Source organism: Serinus canaria, chromosome 12 (assembly GCF_022539315.1).
Source record: "Serinus canaria isolate serCan28SL12 chromosome 12, serCan2020, whole genome shotgun sequence".
Classification (NCBI taxonomy): domain Eukaryota; kingdom Metazoa; phylum Chordata; class Aves; order Passeriformes; family Fringillidae; genus Serinus; species Serinus canaria.
The window spans coordinates 9,751,850-9,767,361 of NC_066326.1; the positions used below are offsets into that span (position 1 = coordinate 9,751,850).

Sequence of the window (15,512 nt, forward strand, 5' to 3'; positions counted from 1 at the left end):
CTTTTTCCGTCAGTGGTTCTTGTTTTCCGCTCCAACCCACATCATCTATTCTCTTCCTTCCACCCATTCTTCCCCCCAGAAAAGGCTGGCTTGGACACTGTGCTTCAATTTTCTGCAGAACTTTCTATTTTTCTTTCCCATTCTTTTTGTTTAGCATATGAAAGGAGCTTCCTGTTTAGAAACATGGGAGTCCTACACCCTCAGTAATGATGTATTCAGCCCATCAGTGATCTTGGCATGAATGCCTTAAAACCTTAATAAGTCTGATGGGATTTTCTGTACATGTCATCATCATCATCATCAGTTCAAAAAACAATGCACAGCATTTGTCATCTTGAACTGAATCAGCTCCCTTCCCAGTCCTCTGGTTCTAGTAAGGAAAATCTAGTAAGAAGACTTACTAGTTTCTTCCTCTTAAGTATTTCAGATGATAGATTTCCAATGAAATCTACAGAACAGAAATGGAAGCATCAAGAGGAGAAAGTGCTGTCGTGCTGTTGAGGAATTCCAAACATGATCAATACTGTCCTACTTTTCCAGCCCTGTATCCCTGCAGCAGCCTGACAATGCTCACACTGCTCAGGGCTTACTATAACTGTATTGTCCAAATATTGGCCTTGTCCTGTGCTAGGGAATAGAAATGAAACATGTAATGTAATCCCCGTTCAACTTTTATAAAAACCAAGCAAAACACATCCCCCCAAACCTACATGGCCTAAGAACAAAACTATATATTTTTAAAATATGTAGCATGGATTCAAAATCTATTTATATGGGTCAGAAAAAAAAAAGGCAGCAGCAGCAGTGACTTGAAATAAACTGAAATATTTGTCTCTTCAGGAGTTTAATGTACAGAAACATCTTAGTGCAGATTATTCCCCTCTGCTGAATTTGAACAGCAGTGGAGTTCTCCAGTGAAGGCAGTGGACAGCACTTGAATCACTGGGTGCAGCAGCATCCACCCTGTGAACCAACACAGCAAGGGCAGTTCTTCTCCAAGCAGGGCTCAGCAGCACAGTCCTCAACCTCAATTTATTCTATATGGTGCAATTCTTCAGCTAATTCTTCTCTGAGAGAAGCTACCAGCCAGGAGCTTGTGCATCTTAACCTCTGACAAAGCAAGGCACATACACTGCTTCACTTTAACTCTTGTGGGGACTTGCTCTGTGCCTACATAAACATCAAAACATATTTTGATTTTTACTTCTGGGTGAGCAGCAGAGTTAATTTAAAACTGTCGGCAAGTGTCATCCTAATTAAAAACAAATGACTAATTGTACAAGTACAGGGCCTGTTGACACAGGCTACAAATATCAAAGCCAACAAAGCTTGAATTTGAGGAAAAGCAGCACCATCTAGTGCCCTGCAGTAGTCAGGTCCAAAAATCAATTTCACAAGCCCACAGAGAAATTTCAAGATAGCAAACACTCACAAAAACAGTAGTACACCAGAGGTTTAACTCTATCAGCACTTCTGATAAAGGCAATTGTGTAGCAAGTCTTGTTAAAAAAGAGCTCCCAAGAGTGAGATGTTTTCAGGCAGAACAGAAATTCTTTAAAGACAAACTAAGAAATTATTCTGCCATCTATAAAAAAGATGCAGTCCAAAGGCTAAAACTTACCAGAAGGCTACTAGGGTCTACAAAAAGCTGCTAGAAATAAAAAGATAAGCTTCAAGAAGTTCAACAACATTAAAAGTTCTAGCAGACTGAAAACATTAGATGATATGAAGAGGCCTTGAGATCTAAGAAACCTTGAGAAAATATAAAATGAAAATTAACAAATTATTTTTCAAACTCATCAGGAATAGATATCTTGACAAATGGGTAATACAGTAAACATTTGATCAAAAAGTAGGAAGAACAATATGAAAGAGACCAGACAGCAAAAAAAGGTATTAAATGTTCTGGGCTTTGGGGTTTGCTGTGTTTGGTATTTTTAAAATTTTATTTGGGGGGTTTGTTGTTTGGTTTTTTTCAGGAGTTCATTTAGGGTGATGTTCTTTTGTTGTTGTTTTCTTGTTTTGTTGGGGGTTTATTTGTTTGTTTTTTCTTGGTTTTTTTTTTGAATCCACATTTATGATGGAGAGACTTAGACTAGCTCCTGCTCCAGACAGCTCATTTCAAATCGGAGGATCAAGGATACTACTGGCCATTTCAGTGACACAATACAATAACAGATCTTTATAATTAGACAGAAAATACACAAGAAATCAATTAGACAATAATTGAGCTGCCAACCACCATAATCTCTCACTTAAAAAGAAGCAGGTAACAAATGAGACAATTCTTAATGACTTTTCCAGGGTTTTATGTAGGTGAGCTGACTTTTCCACTGTGCTGATACCCTGTGATATAAAAATATTGTAGATACAGATAACTGTGTTATGCTGGCAAATAAGGCTCAAGTAAAGGTATGTGGGTCTCACATCCACTGTCATTCTCAAAGTCTGTAAGTGTTATTAACAGATATGAAATTTATCAAGGTAGAAATTCCTGATTTGCCAGCATTTTGAGCATCATGTCAGTCCTCCAATACAAAAATCCAAATACAAAAAGGAATGGAAAAATAAAATTATTGGCAGACCTTGCATTCCTTACCACTGTCTCAAGCTACAGACTGTCATGAAGATTTCTAACTGTAGGAGAAAGTTCCAGAGCAAGCTGCTTTTGCTAAACCTACAGAGAACCTAAATAATTAAGTTCAAATCAAAGTCAAGCTTTGTAGGAAATGCAGACCTACATCTCTCATATGACTCTAAAACATAATTATTTCAGAAGTGTCCTTTTTTCACACAGGAAGGAAAAAAAACTGCAAACAAGGTGGACACGAGAAAGTATATATTAAAAAGAGCTTTATTCAGGTTCTAGTGCACCTTCACTAAAGATAATTTATGAGCATCTTAAGGCATCCAGCAGAATTTCATGTATTCAAGAACTGAAGCATGTACAAACAGTGGGAAATGAATGCAGCAGGCAACTCAATAGCATGTGAGCAACAACCTCAGTCTCTACTCATGGCCTTGCAAACTGCAGCTGTTGGCAAAGCCACAATGAAAACATCTGAAAACATTGCACCAAAGCCCATCTTCTTTATCTCAGGTGGAAGATTCATATTAACACCATTTCCCTACAATGAGGATACACATGACAAATTTGAACACAGAGCCATAAATTACAGCACCATTGACTGATGTAGTGCTGTCCCCAAAACCAGTAACCTGTGAGCTTGGGTTTTAGTAAGGACAGAAGTTAAAACAACACATTGAAGATACTGCTTGCTCTGAGAGCAAGGCTGATACTATAACCTAATCAAGTATTAGCTCTAAGGAAGAACATAGATCCTCACCAACACAAAAAACATGACAAGTCGAATCTCAAAGACAAGCCAAAATTTATTTAAAACAACAAAAACAAGACAGTGCTACTGCCAAGATAGAAAAAAAAAAAGGATTCTTTTACTGAATGTGACAAGGCAGACAATTTACAGCAGTTTACATTAATTCTGAGATCGGGTGGAATTTTACACTGCTTCAATTGACTACATGTACTTTCTGCAAGACAAACTGGTTCCCTTTCCCCTCCCCTTTTCAAAAGAACTGACAAAAATATCATATAAAAAACATTTACAGAATTTTGAGACATGATTGAAACATAAACTACTGTCTAAAAGTCTGGAACTTTCCAAGAAGGTTAAGTCCTTTGTTGCTTCAACCAACCCTCAACGGGGGAGCTACAAGCACAACACCATCCCCTCTGACAAAGAGCATGGGAATATTCCTCTTGGTAGACTGTGAAGAAGGAAAGAAAAGTTTACATTTACAAAACATTCATTTCAATCATAAAAACACACCTGAAACAATTCCAACAAACACTCAATGTGCTGGCAAGCTGAAGAGATCAAAACAATTAACACCAACTGTCTAGATATCCTGTGTACTTTCATAACAGCTTGTCCAAATCCTGTTAGAGCTTGGTTTGAAAAACAGTCATCAATAAACTACTTTATCAATATAACATAGTGTAGTTTAAAATAAAAGAAATCTGTGAGGATAAATTAGCTCCTTTTTTAGTCCTTACTTTATAAATCTCTTCATAGGTTTCTTCATCAATCTCTATTGTAGTCACAGTTTCTTCCACATCACCCAAAATCATATTTAAGTGCTGATCATATGCCTGTAGAAATTAAGTTTCTTTTACTATGGTTTCCAAAATTCAAACATGAGTTTATTCAAATGAGAATTTTAGCAAGACTCTCGGACATAAATAGTTTAGTCTGATTTTGACCAAAACATAGCACTATCAGTTCTAGTTACTACTCAACATAAACAAATGAGAACTCTGCAGCAGGAAAAAGAATGCACAACATTTATATTTACTGAAACACTTGCAGGAAATAGCTCTGAAGCATTCTGTGAGAGCACTTACAAGACCTCAGAGACAGACAGACTTTGTTAACATTAAACCAGCTCCACACTGCTCCCAGTCCAGCCTCCTGGAACCGATTGCCCAGGGGCAACTTAGAGGGTATGAAAGCTGCTTCTCATACAGTGCTACAAAACCTTAAACACACGTTCCAAAATCCTTACAAAAAGCATGTTGCAAACTACATGTGTCCCTCACAGATCTCTTGTTATCTCTGTGTTTCCAAAGGAGTTGAGGCCCAGTTAACTCATGGGGCAACTGGTTGTCTTCCCCAGCAGAGCACAGCACTCAGGTAGGATGACTGACTTAACAGAAATCAAAAATCTGAGAACCCAGCTGAGCACCTGTCCTATCACACCTCCCAGGGTGTGCCTTAAAGGATTCTTGTTTGGTAATGATGACCTCAGTCTAGAAGAGGCCTCAGGGTACATCATATGAAGAGGCCTGCAGCATTATTGCTTATTTCACAGACAGAGAAATGGAAGCCAAAAACAGTGAAATCAGTTGCTTGGTATCATTCAGGAGAAAAGAAAAACAAAATACATCTCTTGATTTCCTAGGGAAGCAGTTAACAGCTGACAAAGTACTGAGAAAATGAGATTTTTTTTCCACCAATCACATTACAGTTATGGTAACTAAGACAATTCTTAACCTACTTTCTCCAACTACTTCTGCACTTTCAACCATGAAATACAATTACTCATATTTTAAAACTAATTTTTTCAACAACTAATAGAATATTACAGGTAAACTTGTAAAGAAAGGCTGCCCAGTGCTTAGCTGAATGAGCAGGACAATGTTGTGAAAGTTTTACTTACGTGTAATCTGCCTCTAAGCTCTCTGTCATTCCTCATTTTGACATAGATTCGCTCATCTAAACTGAGTCTGATGAGATCAAGTGGCTCCTCTACAGTATTTGTTGTTTGTTGCTTAAAAAAAAAAAAGCAAAAGCATTATTTGTACAGAAGAAGCCTGTGAACTTTTGCACTCCTCAATTTTTGTTTGACAAGAAAATAAAGGAGTGAAAACAAAGGTGCAAATACTTGAAATCATTCCATCACATCCTGGTGAACCTGAGTGCTGCTGATTTACCACTCCACTGACACTCACCAGCCCTGAGCAATGTGAGTCACAAGATCTCAGTTTAGTCTGCAGCAAATCATTCTTCACACACAGGGGGATTGGAACGAGATGATCTTTAGGCTCCCTTCTAACACAATCCATTTTATAACTTTGTGAACTCTTTTTCTCACCAGCAGCCACAGTTTACACTGCAGGTGCCAGCAGCACAGCTGTGCCATGGCACCATGCAGCTGAACCAGCCAAACCCACACTGACAGTGGTGCCAGCACAGGGAGGTATCCGGGTGATAAAAATGGGAGCAAGCTCCTGGTACTAAAGTGATTTCAGCATTTATGATAAGGAAAAGAAAGGCCTAAAGCACAGGGCCCATGAGCCGAGCAGGAGCGTTCCCGTCCAGGATGCTGCAGCACCGGCACTGGGGATTCTTTTCAGTCCCCATGTCCCAGATGGAGCAGCATGGCTTCAGTGAGTCAGAAGCCCCTTTTTATCCTGTTTTTTGCTCCTTTGGATTGGTTTCTTGTTGTATCCTTCATTTGCATGAAGGCTGAAGGTGCTGGGTTGGCCCATTACAGTTCTGTCCAGGTTGGCTTGCTTCGCTTGGGGGGTGCTGCACTTTACTTAGATGTAATATGGTAGATTGAGTACCCTATTTCTCATAACTACCCTTTTAACCCCTTTTACAATAAAATAACCAAACTAACAGTGCATGCTTAACAATCTATTAACTATTTTACAACAATTTCTAACCTATTTTTAACACGGGCACACACTCAGGAGCTCGCAGGCGCCCGGGCACACCCCCGGGGGCTCGCAGGTGCCCGGGCACACCCTGCCCCGCACACTCCCCGCTCCCGAACCCTTGCTGGGCCGCACAGCGGCCAGGCCGGGCCCCGAGGCTGCCGTGAAACCTCAACACAGAGCAGCCTGCGGCCCCTCGCTGTGCGAAAGGGGCACTTCGAGGATCACAACTAAAAAAGGATGAAGACCTCCCCCACACCTTCCATATGTCATCTATATCCCATATTTCCGTTCTAGCTACCCCCTTCCTTCAGAGCCCAGCGCACTGCCCTCCGCAGCATTCCCCCTCTCCCTCCCCCGGCAGTGCCCGGGATCAGCAGGCCCGCAGCGAGCCCTGCCCGCGCCCCGACAGCGGCACCCGCTCCGCGGCCGAGCGGGGATTTCCCCTCGCACGGGAAGCGCTCTCAGGGCCGCGCCTCACGGGGGACCCGGGCGCGCCCGGCCCAGCCCGGAGCTGCCTCCCCCCTGCAGCCGCCGAAAGAGCTGAAAGAGCCGAGAGCCGCTCACCTGGTCCACCTCATCCGCCATCTTTCAAACCGCCTCCCGCGCCCGCCCGCGAGACTTTATGGCCCGGCCCCTTCCCCTTCCCCTTCCCCTCCCCTCCGCAGCGCGGGGCCGGGCCGGACCTGCCCGCGCCGGCAGCGCCATGGCCAGAAAGCGCAGAGCATCGCCCCGGCCCGCAGCCGCCAAAAAGAGGCGCTCCGGGAGGCTGCCAAAGGAGGAGGAAGAGGAGGAGGAGGAGAAGGGTGAGTGCAGCAGAGAGGCCGTGGCGTGCCAGAGCTGCGCCACCGCCGCGCCACCGGCCGCTCCGGCCGCGGGGTCTTGGGGCAGCGGTGCCAGCGCGCCTCGGGAAGGACGGCCCCGCCGGGCTGGAGGGCTGGGTTATCGTAGGGTTATCGGTGGTGGGTTCAGTGCCCCAGATCCCGGGCGTTAAACCCGTGTGTGACGCGGGCCCCGCACGCTGGCAAAGGCTGAGCAACCCGTGAAGGGTCATTTCATCTCGGCCGCGCTCTCCTGAGCAGCGTCACGCCGTAATAAGTTGTTGTGAGTGGCAAGCACGATGCTTGGTTTTCTGCCGATTCCATTGGTTGGACTATAGAAATCTTTAGCTACTTTGTGTGAGTTACGTAAGTATTTCCCTCCGAATAGTCTCACTGTTCACATCCTGCCTATTTATAAACAAACAATGACATGCTCAGTATTATGAGTGCTCACGTTCTTCTGAAGCTGCCTATAATGAAGTCCATGGAGCTGTTGTTTCAGATTGCCATGGAGATGAAACTCCATACTTTAACATTAATCTTCATTTGTTTTGTCACATGCAGATGATTTTGAAGAGAAAAAGCCCAGTATAAAAAAGACCTCAAAACCTCCAGCTAGGAAAAAGGAAGAAGATTGTGAAACTGAAGTTTCCAATTCAGCAAAAACTTCCAAACCTTCAAAACAAGAAGAGGCAAATTCACAAATAAAAGAAAGTAAAAAGAATGCTAGAAATAAAGAGAATTGTATCAAAGAGGAAATATGCAGGTGAATTTATCATTCAAGTCTATAAGACCTTTTTCTTCATATTATTTCTTCCCGTGGTTTGATTGGCAAATACTCAATCTGTTGTTACTGATGCAGAGGTCATGCTTGATTTATTTTCCTATTTTTAGTCTTTAATAAACAAGCACCTCCATTTCCTGATGCTACTACTGTTTTGATGATTTTAACAGTGACTCACTGAAGCATCCTCAGAAGGAGATGAAGTTAAAGACAGAATCTCCTGTTAAAAAAGAGATGGATGAAGATAATACTGACAACGATGATGATGATGATGAAAGTGAAGATGAGTGGGAGGATGTGGAAGGTAACAATTGCGTACATTTTTATGTTAAGCACTTTTTAAGAGCTTTTATATCACAATGATTCTTCAAGAGAAGGTGACCAGCATCCCAGTTATTTGAAGTAACATAGCACACACTGTGTTATAGAAGATCCAAAAGCTCGTAGTTACTGGATGTGTTCTATTTAAAGTTGTTTGAACACTTGAGAAGGAAAATGTAGGTTTTATCCAATCATCAGTCCTCCCTGGTAATCTATTCCATGTTTACTTATAATTTAGTATTTTATTTTTACAGAACTTCAGGAACCCTCTACAGATAAGTTAGAAGAAGCTGCTGTTCTTCCATCAGTGGGGCTGCCAAGCAATCCTGTCGAGATAGAGATTGAAACCCCAGAGCAGGTGAAGAAAAGAGAAAGGAGGTAAGAACAAGGAGGTGGTGGAGGGCTGCTAAAGGCTGAAGTTAAAAATACTCCAAGTCTTGACTGTCACTGACTTGCTGTGTTCAGGGTGAAAATCCCCACTTGGTGCAGACCGTTGAGTTGGAATGATGGAGGGTCGTGGGATGAAGAACAGTTTACACACTGACAGTTCTACCAAAAATTTTCAGTGGAGGTTGGCAGGAATGAAGGAGGCTTTTCAGCTTCCTTGAAAGTCAAGTGTGTAACTTCATTGTGTTTTACTGTCTCTGTTTCTGTGAAAGAACAGCAGGAGATCTCTGCAAGGAGAGCTGTGGGTGAATGATATTGTGTTGCTGCAATACCTTAGCAGCCTGTTCACATAGCCAGTCACTAAACCTTTCCTTGAGTGTGGACAGAAGATTCTCTGGGATGGATTCTCTCTGTGAACTGACCCAGTTCAGGAATCAAGAAAGGCAGGTCCACAGAAATCCCACAACATCCCTTTCTTTTGTTATCTTCTGCAGAGAAAAAAGAAAAGCCGAGTTTGAGATGTACCTTCGGAGAATGATGAAACGTTTCAGCAAGGAGGTTCGTGAGGACACACATAAGGTATTTGTCACAGAGAACCATGGCAGAGAAGAAATTGAGCATAAAGGTGTCTGAACTGATTTCTAATCAGAAGAAACTAATTTTTATAAAATAACATGGGGTCACAGCTAGAACTGAAAACACAAAGAGGCTGTAGACCTGACGGATACTTGTTAAGGTTCCTCCTAAATTGTGAATTGGAAACACCAGTGTCTATGTTACTAAAATTCTAACTCAAAGCATATGTGAGTAGGATGTGTATTTCTCCATAGAAGGACATCTTCTCATTCTGTTGGGATTAAATTGCCAGTCGTGTAGAGCAGGAGATACTTGCAAAGACTTCAGTGCTTTGCTGTCTTCCGAAGCCAGCACTGTGAGTCCTTGGGAGGCTTCATTGTCAATTCTCTCTGTTAAAAGGAGCAGTGAAATATTCTTTGTCTTTACCATGGGCAGTAGTTCCAATAAGGAAAATCTCTTGTGAACTCACTTTTAAACTCTTCTCTCTCAGGTTCACTTGCTGTGTTTATTAGCAAATGGTTTCTACAGGAACAGGATCTGCAGCCAGCCAGATCTCCTCGCCATCGGTCTGTCCATCATTCCCACGCGCTTCACCCAAGTGTCTGCAGGCCAAGTGGGCCTTGTCTACCTTTCCAACCTGGTGAAATGGTAAAACTCTCTTCTGATGGTGCTGTCACATGGAACCCAGAGTGAGGGTTCAGGGATAGGGATAACTGTGACTAGCGATTTTCTGTGGGTTTTTTAAATTTTGTGTACGAGGGTGAGAGGGGCTGTCCTTTTTAGAGAAGGAGATGGGGAACTCAGAAGTTTAAGAATACAGTCACAAACACTGGATAATAAGCAGGTGTCTTGTATTTCAGGTTTGTTGGCACCTTCACTGTCAATGATGAGCTCTCCACTGAAAAAGGAGAGCCCCTTCAGTCAACATTGGAGAGGAGGTTTGCCATCTACACTGCAAAGGATGATGAGGAGCTTGTTCATGTAAGAGACTGGGAAGTGCAGGGTTGGTTGGTGAGTTTGGATGCTGTGTGTCAGACCATACACAAAGTGGTGGCAGGAGTGGATTTGAACAAAGCAGATTGGTGATGTAAGTGATTCTGTAGCTTTTTATTCTCCTGTATTTTTGTCTCGAGACCTCCTGTGATTAAATTACTTAATTTAAATTGTTTTTCAGATATTTTTAATTATTCTGCGAGCTTTACAGCTGCTGTGTCGCCTCGTGCTGTCTTTTCAGCCTATTCCTCTCAAGGAGACAAGACCAAAGGTAGTTTTTGTTGTTTGTGTGGAATAAGGAATAGGTCACTGATTTAGTAGGATTAAAAAATCTTTCTGGCTCTTACAGCTTGGAATGAATCACTTACTGCGTGAACCAGGGTTCTGTCTACATTGCAGAAAATGCACACCCTAAATTTTAATTTTCTTCTTTAAAAAAGTCACTCATTTCAGTGTTTCAGCAAAGATTTCTTAATGTTTCAGTGGGTTTACATTTCTTTAAAACTTACGTGGTAACTCTTGCTGCATGAGTACACCTCTCTTCAGCCAGTTGCCTGAAGTTTTCAGGTGAATTGACTGTGTCTGCCAACCTTTGGTCTACATGAACCTTGGGCTGATTTCAGTCTTTTTTTTACCATATTCTTAGCTGTGGTGAAAAAAGTGACCTGGCCTGTTTCCCTGCAGGGAAAGAGCTCATCCAAGAGGCTGTCTCACAGCAGCACCTCTGAGGGACAGAAGAGTTCTGCCACAACACCCAAAGCTGTGGCAAAATCATGCCCCTGCAAAAAAGCCAAGCAGGATGAGAAATCCTCAGAGAGCAAAGAAAACAACAAGGAGCCAAAGAAACCTAAAACTGCCCAGACTGAAAGGACACAAAAGTCAAAGCTGACTAAGGGTAGCCAGGCACAGAAGGAATCAAATAATGAGACGAGTTCAGCAGAAAAAGATGTGCCAGTCAGGCCCAAGAACGACCGCCGGAGACGAGTGGCCTCCAAAGTGTGTTACAAGGAGGAGAGTGGAAGTGATGAGGGCAGTGCTTCGGACTTTGAGCTTTCAGAGGAGGAGAGTGATGTCTCTGATGAGGATTTTGAAACTGTCCCTAAGAGGCGGAGAAGCTCACAGGCTTCCCAGAATTCAAAGCTGACAACTGTGAAAAGGTCAAAAACTAACACTTCAGAAACAAGGCAGTCAGAAAATTTGTATGGAGCTGAGACTAAGCCAGCAAAAAGTACAACTCCAGCCTTGTCTGAAGCACAGAGGAAGAGAAACAAAATCATTTCTAGTGATGAGGATGAAGGACAGCAGGAGGTGAGGAAAGCCATGGGCACAGACCAGTGGCTGGAGGTTTTCCTTGAGCCTGAGGACAAGTGGGTTTGTGTAGACTGTGTTCATGGCAATGTGGGCCAGCCCCAGCTGTGCTTTGCACATGCCACAAAGCCGCTTTTCTACGTCGTGGGATTTGACAACGATGGGAGTGTCAGGGATGTGACACAAAGATATGATCCAGTGTGGATGACCTCAACAAGGAAGAGCCGTGTGGACCCAGAGTGGTGGGAAGAGACACTGCAGCCCTATGAAAGTCCCCATGTGGAGAGAGACAAGAAGGAACAAAATGAGGTAAATCACAATGGGTTGTTCAGGACATATAGTGCCAGGAGTCCTATCCCTGGATTCTCATTCAGGCAAAAAGCATTAGAAATCTCTTTCTGTGAGGAAGGAGGTTTGTATTTGAACTTGAAATGTTGAGATTGAACATAAAGAGAATATACAGTGGTAAATTGAAATAATATTAAATGATGGGGGTTTTTCAGACAAGTCTGCATAGCAGAAGTACTGCACTGCTTGTGCTGGAAACTTACTAGTGAGGTTTGTGTAGTGTTCAGCATTATTCTTCTCAGAGGGAGTTTTTAAAGTACATAGGTCAGAGTACACATCTAAGTACTTATTTGCAGCAAAAGTGTTTTGGTCTGTTGGCTCATCTGCTAAGTTTCTGGTGTTTTTTCTCTTTGGTTCATATTGTAGTCTTTCTTATTTTCTTACAAAAGGGTAGTGAAAAAGTTGTGAAATAACTCTTTTCTGTATAATTCTTACAGTTTCAAGTGAAGCTTCAAGATCAGCCTCTACCAACAGCAATTGGAGAGTACAAAAACCACCCTCTCTATGCACTGAAGAGGCACCTCTTGAAATACCAGGCCATCTATCCCGAGACAGCTGCTATCTTGGGGTACTGCAGGGGAGAGGCTGTCTACTCCAGGTGAGCTGTGCACCTGTTATCACCTGCATCTGTGATCTTTGTAACAAACTGGAGAGCTAATTAGTAGTCTCAGGCCACATGCATAAACAGGTGAGGCATTCTGCTGCTCTGACAGCATTTGTGTATCACTAAGGTACAGCTTTTTTATTATTCCAAATATGTGTTTATTGTGGATCTGTTATGGGTGACTTGAAAACTTACATTTGCTTCTTTCTGGCCTTTTTAGAGACTGCATACACACGCTGCACTCCAGGGACACTTGGCTGAAGCAAGCTCGAGTGGTGAGGATTGGAGAAGTGCCTTACAAGGTAAGAGGGTTTGACTTCCTCCTGTACAATCCATCTGCCCTCTAAAGCTCAAGCTCAGTTCTGTTTTGGTTTTTGTCTTCTGCAGATTTCACACGTGCTTGCATGGTTTGTGTTAGCTGTACTGTCTGCCTGCTCTGCCTATAGTTCCTACATCCTGCCCAAAGCCCAGCTTTGGTTTTTTCCCACCCCAAGGGTATCTGGCAGAACTGCTCACTTTTCACCTTCTCCAGAAGCATCCCAGTGTTTTTTATGCACTGCTGGATCTCTGCCTGTTGCATACAGGTGCCATGGGTTGTCATTTATTGGCAATGGATATTGAAACTAGGAAAAAGCATTTCTGCTCTCCCAGAATCTTCTCCTTTGGTGTCCTAGGAAAACCTGAAACCACTGTCAGCTTCTTGTGATGTTCCAGGCCTGGTTGTTGCATTTGCAGATGGTAAAAGGATTTTCCAACCGGGCGAGGAAGGCGCGCCTGGCAGAGCCGGCGAACCGGGACCGGGAGGACCTGGCGCTGTTTGGCCACTGGCAGACAGAGGAGTATCAGCCTCCCATAGCAGTGGATGGAAAGGTACCTGGGAAGGCAGAGGGCTGGTGCTAAAGGAAGGGGTTTGTGTGGAGCTCTGGGCTTTGTTTTTCCAGAAGTTGTCTGTTTCAGACGTGAGATCAGTCAGTAATATCTGGATTCAGGATTAAGAGTTCAGAGGTAATTGTTCACAGGAGGAAATAGTCAAAACTTTACTGAGGCCTTTTTTTCACAAGTACTCACTCAAAAGGCAGTGAGTGCAGACTGGTAAAGTCAACGTTTTGTTCATCTGATCTTCCTAGCCTATGTTTTGCCTTGTTCATTCTCTGCATTACAGTCTGAGTAGCAAAGCTTGGGCAGAAGACATAGCTATGAGATAACCATGCAGCTAAAATCTAGGCTTGTACCTTGTCATGTGAATATTAGTTGCATACTGGAGTGGAAAATAGCAGGTCAGGAGGGGAGAGTCCCTGAGTTGGAGCAGGTATTCTCACCTCTCTCCAGAAAGCAGGATTATCACCATCTCTCTTTAAATCTTGCCATAACAGGTTCCTCGGAATGAATATGGAAATGTCTATCTCTTCTTGCCATCCATGTTACCCGTGGGCTGTGTGCAACTGAAACTGCCAAACCTGAACAGAGTGGCACGGAAGTTGGACATTGACTGTGCTCAGGCCATCACTGGATTTGATTTTCATGGTGGCTACTCACACCCAGTGTATGTAAAAGCTGCTTTGTCGCACCTGTCAGATGTTGATGTCCTGCAGAATTTGTATATCTTGTGCTTCGGGGAGCGTGTGACCTGTTGTAGATCCTTTTAGACAGACAGTAGCTTTTGGGCTGGGTCAGCAGGCATTTGCTCCCTTTCTTTTGCCTTCTTACAGCTGACAGAGAATTGTGTTCTCCTTCCTAGTACTGATGGCTATGTGGTGTGTGAGGAGTATAAAGAAGTCCTTGTTGCTGCCTGGGAGAATGAACAAGCAGAAATGGAGAAGAAAGAGAAGGAGGTGAGAATTACTTTTGAGCTTCCTTATTGTTATATTTACAAAGTAAATTTCATTGAAACTGGGCAGTCAAACAGAGTAGGCTGTGTAAGCAACAAGCAGGAGGCTTTTTTTGATGACAGTTTAAAAATCTTAAAGCTTTCCTTTTCCATGTGCATAAATACATTGAAACTCACAGTAGTGAATTTTTCTCTTTTCCATAACAATCCCCCACAGAAACGTGAGAAAAGAGCTCTAGGGAATTGGAAGCTGCTGACAAAAGGACTTCTCATCAGAGAGAGACTGAAGCAACGCTACTCCATCAAGGTATCCTGCATTTCTATTAGTCATTTCTTTTTCTAGAGGTTATTTTAACTGTAGAATAAAATTTCCAACTGTAGTTGCTCAGAAGTCTTCAGCTAGTCAAAAAAGCTAGGCCAGAAGTTCAGTGTGGTCATGTTCATCAAAGAATTGTGACTGTTTAACAAGGAGTGAATGCTTTTAATTTTATTACTATTTTCTGTGTTGTCATACCCCTTCCTGGATTTATTCCTCTAAGCCAAGCATGTAGCTAACAGATGGAGAGTGGGGCACTTTTAGTTAGATGTTTTACTTCTTAATTTTTTCTGCAAGAAGATGAAAAGCCTGATCTTTTTAAAACAGGTTGGTTTTATTCTTGTCAAAAATGCTTGTATTGCAAGAATGTTTGGTGTTGAGAAATAGAAGCAATTTGGGTGGGAAGTCCAAACCAGAGCAACCAACTTCTGTAAGGCCTTCATTGTCACTGTGACCAAAGACAAGCCCTCTTAGGAAGGGGCAGTTACAAGTGATTCTTAGAGTGACTTTCTGATTTTCACACCTGTTTTTTCCAGAGTGAGCCATCAGCACCTGAGACAGAGAAAGGAGGGGGATTCTCTTCTGATGAAGAAGGAGCTCCAAGCTCAGAGAGCACAGTGGGGAACACAGCCATGTACTGGCCCCAGAATCGCCAGCTAGAGAAACAAGAAGAGATAAAAACCAAAAAGAGCAAGCGAGAAAAGAGAGGAGAAGCGGCTCAGTTGTTCCCTTTTGAGAAACTGTGATAAGCTTTTCTTTGGTGTTCTCAGATGCAGGAAACATAGTAATTTTAAAAGTATCCTTTACCAGTTAGGGCCTTAGGCTCTTCTCTGCACTTGTGTGTCTGAGCAGGCAGGGACCAAACTAATTCAGTATCCAGTTTCCTTTGAGATCACAGGTATCACTTAGGTATCAGATAGTTCCTTTTGTCCTTGGGAGAAGGGCTGCACCTCCCACGATCACTTTGCATTGTTGGGGATTT

At 42.9% G+C, this 15,512-nt stretch overlaps 2 protein-coding genes across 3 annotated transcripts; one reads left to right on the top strand and one right to left on the bottom strand.

Moving 5' to 3' along the window:
• Window positions 1–3,375: 3,375 nt before the first annotated feature.
• On the bottom strand, window positions 3,376–6,911 carry LSM3 (LSM3 homolog, U6 small nuclear RNA and mRNA degradation associated). The gene is made up of 4 exons (XM_050979565.1): window positions 6,812–6,911; window positions 5,242–5,352; window positions 4,079–4,174; window positions 3,376–3,789 (listed from the first exon to the last, which is right to left on the bottom strand). The coding sequence occupies exons 1-4, from the start codon at window positions 6,830–6,832 to the stop codon at window positions 3,709–3,711; spliced, it is 309 nt and encodes a 102-aa protein (XP_050835522.1). The 5' UTR covers window positions 6,833–6,911; the 3' UTR covers window positions 3,376–3,708.
• A 2-nt stretch (window positions 6,912–6,913) lies between these two features.
• On the top strand, window positions 6,914–15,276 carry XPC (XPC complex subunit, DNA damage recognition and repair factor). Of its 2 annotated transcripts, XM_009091109.4 has the most exons (16): window positions 6,914–7,050; window positions 7,630–7,831; window positions 8,020–8,153; window positions 8,425–8,548; window positions 9,052–9,136; window positions 9,624–9,781; window positions 9,994–10,114; window positions 10,308–10,397; window positions 10,811–11,743; window positions 12,220–12,380; window positions 12,607–12,688; window positions 13,122–13,256; window positions 13,760–13,929; window positions 14,125–14,218; window positions 14,432–14,521; window positions 15,067–15,276. In XM_009091109.4, the coding sequence occupies exons 1-16, from the start codon at window positions 6,951–6,953 to the stop codon at window positions 15,274–15,276; spliced, it is 2,889 nt and encodes a 962-aa protein (XP_009089357.2). In that variant the 5' UTR covers window positions 6,914–6,950. The 2 variants fall into 2 exon arrangements, with proteins under 2 accessions (XP_009089357.2, XP_050835520.1); XM_050979563.1 differs by lacking the exons at window positions 14,125–14,218; window positions 14,432–14,521; window positions 15,067–15,276 and having other exon boundaries at window positions 13,061–13,256; window positions 13,760–13,914.
• The last annotated feature ends 236 nt before the right edge of the window (window positions 15,277–15,512 follow it).